Source organism: Bos javanicus, chromosome X, assembly GCF_032452875.1.
Source record: "Bos javanicus breed banteng chromosome X, ARS-OSU_banteng_1.0, whole genome shotgun sequence".
NCBI lineage: Eukaryota > Metazoa > Chordata > Mammalia > Artiodactyla > Bovidae > Bos > Bos javanicus.
The window spans coordinates 59921109-59935278 of record NC_083897.1 but is presented as its reverse complement, the minus strand read 5'-3'; the positions used below and the strand labels follow the sequence as shown (position 1 = coordinate 59935278).

Below are 14170 nucleotides of genomic sequence, written 5' to 3'. Positions count from 1 at the left end.
GAATAGCATTACTAAAAAATTATCATAATGAAGAACTCAGAATATTTCTGGGTTGATCATTGAGAAATAAACCAAAATTGGTGGGTTTATTTCCCCTCTTTTGAAAAAGTCAAATACTATTTAAAGCTGTTTAGTTTACATGTGCATATTGAAGAGAAACCTCAGTATTGGCATTCTCTACTCTCCTAAAATTTAGCCAAACTTAAATATCACAGGCATGTGCTCATATAGTTGCTATAGTGTTATACAACGGACTTGTAGAGTCACGTGCAGTATACCAGATAACCTACAAAAATTCATCTAAAATTTATGGCCATAATGATTAAAACTGGAAAATACCAGTCTTTCAGACCAGTTATTTCCGCTTTCTCGTATCAAATCAATGCTAGAAACTAATAAAAACCTGAGTATTTAAATCAATGGTGCTATCAACTTGTTAATACTCTTTTGTTTTTGTTTTGTTTTCCCTGCTCTCTGCCTGGTTCATTGTCTTCACCTGCAGGTGTACTTTATTGTCGGCTTCCAAAGATTACTAACTCTTTCTGTATCATTAAAATTGAACTGCCTTGACTATTCTGCTACTCTTACTGCTGCTCCCATTATTGCCTTCTTCAGCAAAATCAGGCTTTCTGAAGCCAAAGAATAACAAGAAATAAACATCATTTTAGAAGCCTTGCCACCATGAAACTTAAGCAAAGTGTGCTCACCATTATTTTGCTGCCTATCCACCTGTTAATAACAATATACAGTGCCCTTATATTTATTCCATGGTATTTTCTTACCAATGCTAAGAAGAAAAACGCTATGGCAAAGAGAATAAAAGCTAAGCCCACCTCAGACAAACCTGGAAGTCCATATCGTTCTGTCACGCACTTCGACTCGCTAGCTGTCATAGACATCCCTGGAGCAGACACCCTGGATAAATTATTCGATCATGCTGTCTCCAAGTTTGGGAAGAAGGAGAGCCTGGGAACCAGGGAAGTCCTAAGTGAAGAAAATGAAATGCAGCCAAATGGAAAGGTTTTTAAGAAGGTAAAGCATTTTGGGGCTTTCTATTTTTTTTTAAGGGGAAGGTACACTTGACTATAAATCAAGTGCATTTAAAACATGCCAACATTTCATTATAGTGCCTGTAACTAATTCTCCAAAGCTGTTCCTAGCGTCTGTATATTCACTTAAGGGCAATTTTGAGTTCTCCCCATTGAATAGTATTTTAATTGCTTGTTTGAGCACATATGCTAATATTACAGCATCTCTCACTCTAACAGTTAATTCTCGGGAATTATAAATGGTTGAACTATCTCGAAGTGAACCGCCGAGTGAATAACTTCGGTAGTGGACTCACTGCACTGGGACTGAAGCCAAAGAGCACCATTGCCATTTTCTGTGAGACCAGGGCTGAATGGATGATTGCGGCACAGACCTGCTTTAAGTACAATTTTCCTCGTAAGTGCCTGGTGGTTTTGGAGGGAGAGAGTGGGCTGTTCTTATACATGAAACTGTCCTGAGCAAGTGTTAAGCCAGAACCTGTTGACCTTGAGAATCCTAACTGATGAATTTGTGCCCAGTTTGTGGCACTTTTAGTATTTTCTGGTTTCTTTAGGTTTAGAGAGTTATAATCCTGAGAATTTGTAAGACACATTTGCAACTGCCAGGAAGTTTGAGGCAAAGTGGAAGGGTAAGAGCAGAGACTATGAAAGCAAAGTAGATTACAAAATATATTCATGTCTGTGAGTCTACCATTAAAAGTTGGCTGAAATAATATATCTAAGAAATGTTTATCATTTAATGTTTGTGTTTATTTTTTATTATGTAGTTGTGACTTTATATGCCACCCTTGGCAGAGAAGCTGTAGTTCATGGGTTAAATGAATCTGAGGCTACATATCTGATTACTAGTGTTGAACTTCTGGAGAGTAAACTTAAGGTAAATATGACATTTTCTTTTAATTTATGGTAGCATTTGACAGCATAGGAAAATATTCAGTAATGAAGTTGATTGCGGGCCCATATTTAATAGCTGGATTTTCCTTCTGTTCAACAGACTGCATTGATAGATATCAACTGTGTTAAACATATCATTTATGTGGACAATAAGACTATCAATAAAGCAGAATACCCTGAAGGATTTGAGATTCACAGCATGCAATCAGTAGAAGAGTTGGGATCCAAGCCAGAAAACTGTAAGTAAAGCAAACAAATTTATTAATTGGTTCAAGGCTTCTTATTCCAGTAAATTAAAGAAATAATACAAGTGAAAACTGTTAAGTTCTCTGATTTAAAAAAAAGGTTTGTATAACTCAATAAAAAATAACATGAAAAATGTTTAAAAACTATCAAGACCATATAATATTAAGATTTTCTCTCCCTCCTCAAAAAGGTAACCACTGTTTGAAAATTTACTAAATTACTGAGAAGTATTCAATGGTTCAGGGCTTCCCTGGTGGCTCAGATGGTAAAGAATCCGTCTGCAATGCAGGAGACCGGGGTTCGATCCTTGGGTTCAGAAGGTCCCTGGAGAAGGGAGTGGCTACCCATTCTAGTATTCTTGCCTGGAGAATTCCATGGACAGAGGAGCCTGGCAAACTACAGTCCATGGGGTTGAAGAGAGTTGGACACAACTTAGCAACTAAGCATGCATGCATTCGATGATTCAGATTTATGGCAGCTGCTGCCAAACTTTCTTCCCCCCCCCTTTTTTTTTTTTGTTAAAAACCTACTATAACCTTCCAGTCTGAACCTCATGTAAGGGACAGATCTCAGGCCTTGCATTCAGTAAAATTTTCCTTTATTTTTTTTAGTGCTAATGCTACTGATTTTAATCATATCTCTGAGGATACAAACCATAAATAAAACCATACTTGGATTTATTCTACTACTGGTATGGTAGTTGGTGTTCCATTTGAAATAAGTTAAGTGTGTCATATCAAAATGTCAGTTGGTCATCAGGTCAGAGAGGGTTGAACAGTTGAAATATTCCATTTAAATTATTTTCTTTCACATGTTTAATGAGAAGATCACAATACTCTGCTAGATGAGGAAGCCAAGTCTTTTATAACAGGCAGTCAGCATGCCTGCCCTTTGCTCTGAGGAAAAGTATTATCTTTATTGCACTGGACAGTGAGCATGCCTGTTCTTTGCTCCAGAGGGAGACACTTTTTCTATCTTCCAAGGCTGTTCACTGTGGAATCATCCTTGAAAAGATAGTCCAGAATAAAGTCAGTGCCTCTGCTCACAAGATGTGCAGAAACTCAACAGACCCATGGAGAGTTGTGTCTCAACACCAGGTTGACACTGCAAGATTGGGATAAAGTTGACTGACAAGTCCTGATTGGTTGGGATTTGTTGGCATAAAACTATGGGAGGTAGGGGTCCTCATAATTTTGTGTGAGCCATAACATGATAGACCCACATATCCTACCTAGTCCACTCATCTCTACCTTCTTTTATTGTATTTTACAAATGCATCCATCCATAAATTATTAGGGGGAAAAAAGGTCCTCATAGTTTGAGAAGCACAACTCTAGCAGACAGGTTAGCAAGCTTCAACCTGCATCTGTTTCTCTAAATGAAGTTGGATTGGAACACAGTCACATCCATTTGTTTAACAACTGCCTATGGTTTCCTTCACTCTCCAGTAACAAACCTGGGTAGCTTTGGCAGAGAGACCATACGACCCTCCAAGTTTAAAATATTTACTCTATGGTCCTTTGCAATAAAAGTTGGCCGATCCCTGCTCAAGACAGCTAACTGTAATCTGTTGGGAAGACCTCTCTATTTCTTTCCCTTAATCATTCAACAAGCAGAGGCGGCACTGGAGCTCAGGACACAAGATGATTAAACATTCCTACCTGAAGGCAGACAGCAAGAAGAAACAAAGTTTAGAAACTGTTTAGATATTACCTTTGGTGGGAATTGAAGGCCATCTAAGCCCCTCTAAATTGTCTCTTTTTCTTGGTTTCCTAAAATTCCTGTTTGATTTTGATTAAAAAGAATCGAAGTATGGTCTGACCCTGATAGGGAAAGAAGCATTAATTCTGAAAGACCCAAAAGAATCCCCAGTCCAGACACATACCAAATATTCTAACTACAGGCATGAGTGAGTGTATGTGTGTGTGTAGCAGAGAGAGAAACAACTTCCTGTTACAGTTTTTATGTCACTGCACTTTCAGCAGTTTCAAGAAATGATTTCCTTTATAGATTTCAAGAAGTAACCATCAAAACACAGACATCATTTTGGTTTGATGTCCTTTGGATTTTACTTGCTACTTGGAATCTAATTAAAAAAATATGTTAAATGTATAATGGTTATCTTATTGTTATCTTACTCAACATCCATGGTTCAATTATTTTTTAAAATAAAATTATTTTTCTAAAAACTTGAAAAGAGTCAGGTCCAGTTGGTTTTCAATCAGGAGTGTGTATGAGTGTCACCTGTGGAGCCTGTGATCCATTCCAGACATACAAAACCAGAATTTTCAGAGCTAGGGTCCAGAGATAGTATTTTATTTAAGTTGCACAGGCGATTCTTATGCCCACCAGTGGTTAAGAACCAAAATCTAGTCCAACCATTTCATTTTAGACATGAGAAAACTGAGGCTTGAGGAGCTCACACACAGTACTCTATCGTCCTAATTCTCCAGATCTTAGATATCTTTCCACAACAAAACCCTGTAAACAGCACTGTGGAGAGGGATTAGGCTAAACATTCAGAAAATGGGCCAAATTAAGTTTGAAGTTCTCATTGCAGGTAACCAGAATTGGATAACCATTTTCTTGTTGATGATCAATAGAGAGTATTTGTTTTAAATAGTTTATCATTACACCAGAATCTAAAAATCTTATCTCTGTTTGACAATTTAACTTTTAAACTAAAGGAAATGTGCTTTTTCATTCATTTAGTGAGCGTTTCTCCAAATAGACCAACTCCTTCAGACTTGGCTATTGTCATGTATACCAGTGGATCTACTGGCCGACCTAAGGGAGTGATGATGCATCATAGCAATTTGATAGCTGGAATGACTGGCCAGTGTGAGAGAATTCCTGGGCTGGGGTAAGAGAAAATTATTGAGTGTTCTTAGAACTAATGTTTGACATTCTCTAAACTCAGACTATAGTAAAACAATAATTGATGTTTCTAATTTACAATGTCTTTTTAAGAATGGCTAGAATCTTTCTCTTACTTTGTTTTAGACCAAAGGATACGTATATTGGCTACCTGCCTTTGGCTCATGTGCTTGAGTTGACAGCAGAGATCTCTTGCTTTACCTATGGCTGTAGGATTGGATATTCTTCTCCACTTACACTCTCTGACCAGGTGACAAGCTTTTCAGTCTATTGACATGATCATATTAAGTTACAGTGTTCGGCTGAGAACAGTTTACTAAAACATGAAATATTTTAATTCAGCTAAAACTTTCTCCTTGGCTTCAAAAATAGCTCCCATGAGCAGTATGTTGCTATAGAAAATAACCTTGAGGATTTGTTAGCATTGCTTTATCTATATATTTTAAAATTATTTTGAGACTGATAATTACTTTCATTGTCTTCAGTATTCTATCAACCAAAATGTTACCAAAATAGTATTTCTATATGATGCTAGTTGATGTTCATAGAGATGACTTTGAGATGTGGCTTTGCCTTCTGGCTGATCAAAGAAAATTAAAATTTTTTTCAGTTTTGTTTTAGTGTTTGATCTACCTTAGTTTAGGTTTTTTCACCTTTTTTTGTTTTTGTTTGAAAATGGATAGTCTGTGCTATGTGTGATATGTTATTAGTAAAAACGCTCAGTTTACCAAAATACCCCATTTTCTTTTATCCTGGATCAGAGTTTCTCCTATAAGAAAGACTGAAATGTGCTAGAAGAAATCATCTACAGGACAAAAACACTAATATCCTCATACCTCAGACTTGTAGGTTATGATAGTTGGAACAGATAACTCACAGAGCAGTACAGAGCAAATTCCATGTGTAAATGTCTGTCTTTGCTCCTGCTAATACTTAAATTATAACCTTTTTCCTGCTAAGGTTTCTTTCCTTGATCCTATTTACTTTTTGTTTACTCTAGTCCAGCAAAATTAAAAAGGGAAGCAAAGGAGACTGTACTGTACTGAAGCCTACACTCATGGCTGCTGTCCCGGTGAGTATAGCATGTCAGTGTCATCCATGGCCTGCACTTGGACTTTAAAAAAAGTAACCCTCTTAAATATTTGTCAACGTTTTTAAACAATTGTACTTTGTGGAAATTACAGTAAAATGTGTCCCTTAAAATCTTAGATAAGCATCTGGAAAAGATGAAATGGCAAACTTCTAAAGTGGATGCCTGTAAGGGTTTGCTGATTCTTGAAAATTAAGTGATGAAACTGACCTAGCTCAAATTACCTAGTCTGAGAATTGGTCATAATACTATAAAGATAGATGACACTCCAAAGATCATTTAGTTTAGTCACTTCATTTAAAAATGAGGCAACTGAGGCCATCCTAGAAAACTGGGGCAGTGTATCCAAGGTTACAGAGCTGGTTCATGGCAGAGCTGAATCTAGAATCCAAGCTGCTGACCCTTATGGTGGCTAAGAAAGATTAAGGAAACTGTCATATGAGAGAACTCCCAGAGAAAAAAAGTTGAATTCTCAGTTCAGTTCAGTTACTCAGTCGTGTCTGAGACTTTGCGACCGCATGGACTGCAGCACGCCAGGCTTCCCTGTCCCATCACCAACTCCCAGAGCTTGCTCAAACTCATGTCCATAGAGTAGGTGATGCCATCCAATCATCTTGTCCTCTGTCGTCCCCTTCTCTTCCTGCCTTCAGTCTTTCCCAGCATCAGGGTCTTTTCCAATGAGTGAGCTCGTCACATCAGATTGAATTCTAGATATTAAAAATCTTTATGTGAAATATTGCCTTTCATAAAAATAAGATGTTACATTTTATAGCCTTGTAATGATAAATTATTAAATATTTAACAATGTTTCTAACTTGTATAGTCAAATATATTCTAGCACTTTAGGCTTTAGAAACTCCAGTGGGAGTATCACTACTGCTTGTATTATGATCAGACTTTACATCTTATCCGATTATCTTTCTAAGAATTATTTTTGCATATGGAAAGCCTGTGATTAGATAATGAAGTGTTCAGTCCAAGTTTTTCTAAGAATTACAGATGGAAGATAATTTTTTTTTACCTTCAAATTACCAAAATAACCAAAGTATTCGATCAGAGTAGCATTTGCATTTTTATTTAGAAAGTGAAGTGAAGTCGCTCAGTCGTGTCCAACTCTTTGCGACCCGTGGAGCCCACCAAGCTCCTCCGTCCATGGGATTCTCCAGGCAAGAATACTGGAGTCGGTTGCCATTTCCTTCTCCAGGGGATCTTCCCGACCCAGGGACGGAACCCAGGTCTCCCACATTGCAGGCAGATGCTTTAATCTCTGCACCACCAGGGAAGCCCTTAAATGCAAGCAAAGATTTCAAGGGAGGAAAGGAAGCCAGGTTGAAAGATGGGGGAGGAGGCGGTGCTGTAGAATTCAGCAAGTTTACAAACTGAAAAGAGAGTCTTCTGATTAAAAGCATCATAAAATGCTGATAATAGGTTTCACAGTACTTAACTATGTTCCAGACACTGTGCTAAGTGCTTTAGATGGATCATCTTGCTTAATCCTCTCTAAGACTCTGCTGCTGTTGCTGCTGCTAAGTCACTTCAGTCATGTCCGACTCTGCTAGGTGGGTCCTTGTATAAAGAAAAAAAAAAATACTTGCCAAAGGTCACAGAGCCCATAGATGGTAATTAAAACTTGAACTGTGATGGCAGAGACTTCTTAACCACTGTGGCTGTCTATTTACGATTGTCTTTGGGAAACAGTATGTTGGGTTTATTACCCAGAAGTTCTTAGGAAACCGTATCGGAGGACATAATTAGGGAGGGGGAAGGACCGAGGAGTCTAGGAAATAATGTTTGAATTTAGGCCTGAAAGATAAACAACAGTTAGCTGATATGCTGTGTATCTTTTAATTACCTGTTTTTCATTCTTTACTTTGTGTCTTGGGAGGATAACTCCAGGAGGATTTGCACGTGTTTTGATTTCTGGTGGGGCTTAGCCACTTGTTGGTGCTCATGAGAGATCAGAGGACGGAGAGAGAGGTCTACCTATTTACTGACTTTGCCTCTTCCCTGCTAAGCTGCCATTTTTGGTAGTTGTTGCCAGTGCTCATTGGATAGTCTCTTTCCTATTGGCTCTAACCAGGTCTTTCCCATGGCAATGGTCCTCCATCAGATTCTAGTAATACTTCTCTCCTCTCACTTCTTCAGACCTAGAGATAGTAAACCATCTCCTATGTTGCTAGTTCACTGATGCTTCACCATACCTTATTGGTTCCCTTAGCTCTTTCCACTCCTCTTTAAATAAGCCTTAAAAAATCTTTTTATTGAGAATTGTTTCTGGTAGACTATTTTCTCAGTTTCTTTCCTGAGTCAGAATAAAAGATACATTTAGTATTGTAATATTCACGTACATGATGAGAATTCACAGTAAATCACTACTTATAAGTAATGACTATTGAATGTCATGTAATATTATTAGGTCGATTTAAAGGGTGACTGAATGTGCTAACAATAAACCCTGCCAGTGTGTTGCAACTGTGTTGAGTTCTTTATTCATTAAGGCCTTTCTGTATCTGTGACTGGTATCTAGTGTTGGAAGGAGTGGTGAAAGTAGTTCTCACACATCTGCCTCACTCCCATGTGCTCTTTTCCACCCAACCTTTTTTTTTTTTAAATGACTTATACATGATTTCGGTGTTGACCATCTGGTCATGTCCATGTGTAGAGTCTTCTCTTGTGTTGTTGGAAGAGGGTGTTTGCTATGACCAGTGCATTCTCTTGGCAAAACTCGGTTAGCCTTTGCCCTGCTACATTCCGTATTCCAAGGCCAAATTTGCCTCTTACCCCAGGTGTTTCTTGACTTCTACTTTTGCATTCCAGTCCCTTATAATGAAAAGGACCTCTTTTTTGGGTGTTAGTTCTAAAGGTCTTGTAGGTCTTCATAGAACCATTCAACTTCAGCTTCTTCAGCATTACTGGTTGGGGCATAGGCTTTGATTACTGTGATATTGAATGGTTTGACTTGGAAACGAACAGAGATCATTCTGTCATTTTTGAGATTGCATCCAAGTACTGCATTTGAGACTCTTCTGTTGACCATGTTGGCTACTCCATTTCTTCTAAGGGATTCCTGCCCACAGTAGTAGATATAATGGTCATCTGAGTTAAATTCACCCACTCCAGTCCATTTTAGTTCTCTGATTCCTAGAATGTCGATGTTCACTCCTGCCATCTCCTGTTTGACCACTTCCAATTTGCCTTGATTCATGGACCTGACATTCCAGGTTCCTATGCACTATTGCTCTTTACAGCATTGGACCTTGTTTCTATTACCAGTCACATCCACAACTGGGTATGGTTTTTGCTTTGGCTCCATCCCTTCATTCTTTCTGGAGTTATTTCTCCACTGATCTCCAGTAGCATATTGAGCACCTACCGACCTGGGGAGTTCCTCTTCCAGTATCTAATCATTTTGCCTTTTCATACTGTTCATGGGGTTCTCAAGGCAAGAATACTGAAGTGGTTTGCCATTGCCTTCTCCAGTGGACCACATTCTGTCAGACCTCTCCACCATCACCCATCTGTCTTAGGTGGCCCCACACAGCATGGCTTAGTTTCATTAAGTTAGACAAAGCTGTGGTCCCTGTTGGAGAAGGCAATGGCACCCCACTCCAGTACTCTTGCCTGGAAAATCCCATGGATGGAGAGGCCTGGTGGGCTGCAGTCCATGGGGTTGCTAGGAGTCGGACATGACTGAGCGACTTCACTTTATTTTTTCACTTTCATGCACTGGAGAAGGAAATGGAAACCCACTCCAGTGTTCTTGCCTGGAGAATCCCAGGGACGGGGGAGCCTGGTGTGCTCCCGTCTATGGGGCTGCACAGAGTCGGACACGACTGAAGCGACTTAGCAGCAGCAGCAGTCCCTGTGATCAGATTGACTAGTTTTCTGTGATTATGGTTTCAGTGTGTCTGCCCTCTGATGCCTTCTCGCAGCACCTACCATCTTACTTGGGTTTCTCTTACCTTGGACATGGGATATCTCTTCATGGCTGCTCCAACAAAGTGCAGCCACTGCTCCTTACCTTGGACGAGGGGTGTCTCCTCATGGCTGACCCTCCTGACCTTGAACGTGGAGTAGCTCCTCTCGGCCCTCCTGCGCCTGCTCAGTCGCCGCTCCTTGGACGTGGGGTAGCTCCTCTTGGCCGCTGCCCTTGACCTTGGGCGTGGGGTTGCTCCTCTCAGCCCTGCCCCTGACCTCAGGCGTGGGGTAGTTCCTCCCTGCTGCCACAGCACCTGACCTCAGGTGTGGGATAGCTCCTCCCAGCCACCGCCCCTGACCTCAGGCGTGGGGTAGCTCCTCTTGGCCGATGCCCAGATTATGACTCCTTATTGGCAAATTCAGACTTAAATTGAAGAAAGTAGGGAAAACCACTCGACCATTCAGGTATGACCCAAATCAAATCCCTTATGATTATACAGTGGAAGTGAGAAATATATTTAAGGGCCTAGATCTGATAGATAGAGTGCCTGATGAACTATGGACGGAGGTTCGTGACATTGTACAGGAGACAGGGATCAAGACCATCCCCATTGGAAAAGAAATGCAAAAAGCAAAATGGCTATCTGAGAAAGCCATACAAATAGCTGTGAAAAGAAGAGAAGTGAAAAGCAAAGGAGAAAAGGAAAGATATACCCATTTGAATGCAGAGTTCCAAAGAATAGCAAGGAGAGATAAGAAAGCCTTCCTCAGCGATCAATCCAAAGAAATAGAGGAAAACAAGAGAATGGGAAAGACTAGAGATCTCTTCAAGAAAATTAGAGATGCCAAGGGAACATTTCATGCAAAGATGGGCTCAATAAAGGACAGAAATGGTATGGACATAACAGAAGCAGAAGATATTAAGAGGTGGCAAGGATACACAGAACTGTACAGAAAAGATCTTCATGAGCAAGATAATCACGATAGTGTGATCACTCACCTAGAGCCAGACATCCTGGAACGTGAAGTCAAGTGGGCCTTAGAAAGCATCACTACGAACAAAGCTAGTGGAGGTGATGGAATTCCAGTTGAGCTAGTTCAAATCCTAAAAGATGATGCTGTGAAAGTGCTACACTCAATATGCCAGCAAATTTGGAAAACTCAGCAGTGGCCACAGGACTGGAAGTGGTCAGTTTTCATTCCAATCCCAAAAAAAGGCAATGCCAAAGAATGCTCAAACTACCTCACAATTGCACTCATCTCACATGCTAGTAAAGTAATGCTCAAAATTCTCCAAGCCAGGCTTCAGCAATACGTGAACCGTGAACTTCCAGATGTTCAAGCTGGTTTTAGAAAAGGCTGAGGAACCAGAGATCAAATTGCCAACATTCGCTGGATCGTCGAAAAAGCAAGAGAGTTCCAGAAAAACATCTATTTCTGCTTTATTGACTATGCCAAAGCCTTTGACTCTGTGGATCACAATAAACTGTGGAAAATTCTGAAAGAGATGGGAATACCAGACCACCTGACCTGCCTCTTGAGAAACCTATATGTAGGTCAGGAAGCAACAGTTAGAACTGGACATGGAACAACAGACTGGTTCCAAATAGGAAAAGGGGTTCGTCAAGGCTGTATATTGTCACCCTGCTTATTTAACTTATATGCAGAGTACATCATGAGAAATGCTGGGCTGGATGAAGCACAAGCTGGAATCAAGATTGCCAGGAGAAATATCAATAACCTAAGATATGCAGATGACACCACCCTTATGGCAGAAAGTGAAAAGGAACTAAAAAGCCTCTTGATTAAAGTCAAAGAGGAGAGTGAAAATGTTGGCTTAACTCTCAACGTTCAGAAAACGAAGATCATGGCATCTGGTCCCATCACTTCATGGGAAATAGATGGGGAAACAGTGGAAACAGTGTCAGACTTTGTTTTGGGGGGCTCCAAAATCACTGCAAATGGTGCTTGCAGCCATGAAATTAGAAGATGCTTACTCCTTGGAAGGAGAGTTGTGACCAACCTAGATAGCATATTAAAAAGCAGAGGCATTACTTTGCCACCAAAGGTCCGTCTAGTCAAGACTATGGTTTTTCCAGTGGTCACGTATGGATGTGAGAGTTGGACTGTAAAGAAAGCTGAGCGCCAAAGAATTGATGCTTTTGAACTGTAGTGTTGGAGAAGACTCTTGAGAGTCCCTTAGACTGCGTGGAGATCCAACAAGTCCATTCTAAGTGAAATCAGTCCTGGGTGTTCACTGGAAGGACTGATGTTGAAGCTGAGATTCCAATACTTTGGCCTTCTCATGTGAAGAGTTGGCTCATTGGAAAAGACCGTAATGCTGGGAGGGATTGGGGGCAGGAGGAGAAGGGGATGACAGAGGATCAGATGGCTGGATGGCATCACTGACTCGATGGACATGAGTTTGAGTAAACTCCAGGAGTTGGTGATGGACAGGGAGGCCTGGCGTACTGCAATTTATGGGGTCACAAAGAGTCAGACATGACTGAGTGACTGAACTGAACTGAACTGATACATGATTTATTGGTAGGATACACATGGTGCAATTTATTTACCTTGGTGGGGGTTTAGATTGAAATATAGTTAAGGTATGCTGCTGCTGCTGCTGCTAAGTCGCTTCAGTCATGTCCGACTCTGTGCGACCCCATAGACAGCAGCCCACCAGGCTCCCCCGTCCCTGGGATTCTCCAGGCAAGAACACTGGGGTGGGTTGCCATTTCCTTCTCCAATGCATGAAAGTGAAAAGTGAAAGTGAAGTCACTCAGTCGTGCCCGACTCTTAGCGACCCCATGGACTGAAGCCTACCAGGCTCCTCCATCCATGGGATTTTCCAGGCAAGAGTACTGGAGTGGGGTGCCATTGCCTTCTCTGAGTTAAGGTATAGTATTATATTAGTTTTAGGTGTACTTGTACTACATGGTTTGTCATTTGCATACCATACACTTTCTTAAGAGGAATAGTTATAGGATGTTAAAATCCGTTTAGAGAGTCTTTGGGATTTCTCAATCACAGATATAAAGAAGGATTTCAGTGTATCCAATAGTGATTCTTTTTGAGGAAATGGAGAGAAACAACATTGTACCATACCTGAGTTGCCATGCAACCGTCCCTCCCCAGCTTTATTGAGATATAATTGACATATAGCATTATGTCAATTTTGGAGAAGGCAATGACACCCCACTCCAATACCCTTGCCTGGAAAATCCCATGGATGGAGGAGTCTGGTGGGCTGCAGTCCATGGGGTCGCTAAGAGTCAGGCACAACTGAGCGACCTCACTTTCACTTTTCACTTTCATGCATTGGAGAAGGAAATGGCAACCCACTCCAGTATTCTTGCCTGGAGAATCCCAGGGACAGGGGAGCCTGTTGGGCTGCCATCTATGGGGTTGCACAGAGTTGGACACGACTGAAGCGACTTAGCAGCATTGTGTCAGTTTAAGGTCTACAATGTGATGATTGGATATACATATGTATTGCAAAATGATTACCACAATGTTAATTAAAACATTTATCACCTCACATAGTTACTATTTGTGTGTTTATGAAAAGAACATTTAAGATTTTATTTTACCAACTTTCAAGTATACAATACAATCTTATTGATCATAGTCACCATGGTGTACGTTAGATCTCTAGACTTGTTCAACTGGAAGTTTATACCCTTTGACCAACATTTTCCCATTTCCCTCACCCCCTAGACACAGGCAACCACCAATTTATTCTCTGTTGCTATGAGTTCGGCTTTCTTATGTTTCACATATAAACGAGATCATGCAGTAGTTGGCTTTTTCTGTCTGACTCCTTTCACTGAGTATAGTGTAAGGGCTGATTCTGCTGTCTTCATTTGAGAATGACTCTGTTCTAGCATTAAAAGAGCCATCCATAGAGTTATTCATTGTAGCACAACTGAATTTACATTACTTGCTATTTTAAATATTTAAATTAGGTATACATGTGTATGCTTTATGTAATAATTCTTATTGATTTGTGCTAAGTAATGCCAAAAAAACATCATCTAGTGATATAGTGATAGTTGGGGCTTTTACTGCTTGGTTGGTTTGTTTTGTTTGTTTT

The 14170-nt window shown here is 40.3% G+C and overlaps 1 protein-coding gene across 6 annotated transcripts in view; it reads left to right on the top strand.

Moving 5' to 3' along the window:
- The window catches only part of ACSL4 (acyl-CoA synthetase long chain family member 4), an 80273-nt gene that overhangs the window by 45462 nt on the left and 20641 nt on the right, over positions 1-14170 (top strand). For 2 of the 6 annotated variants that reach the window (XM_061409423.1, XM_061409424.1), the window contains exons 3-9: positions 796-1032; positions 1269-1446; positions 1817-1926; positions 2044-2182; positions 4902-5052; positions 5193-5316; positions 6067-6138. In XM_061409423.1, the coding sequence (XP_061265407.1) occupies positions 805-1032; positions 1269-1446; positions 1817-1926; positions 2044-2182; positions 4902-5052; positions 5193-5316; positions 6067-6138 (1002 nt within the window). In that variant the 5' untranslated portion in view covers positions 796-804. Of the gene's footprint in view, positions 1-502; positions 1033-1268; positions 1447-1816; positions 1927-2043; positions 2183-4901; positions 5053-5192; positions 5317-6066; positions 6139-14170 lie in introns of all 6 variants that reach the window. The other 4 variants (XM_061409420.1, XM_061409422.1, XM_061409418.1 and 1 more) reach the window with 3 other exon arrangements.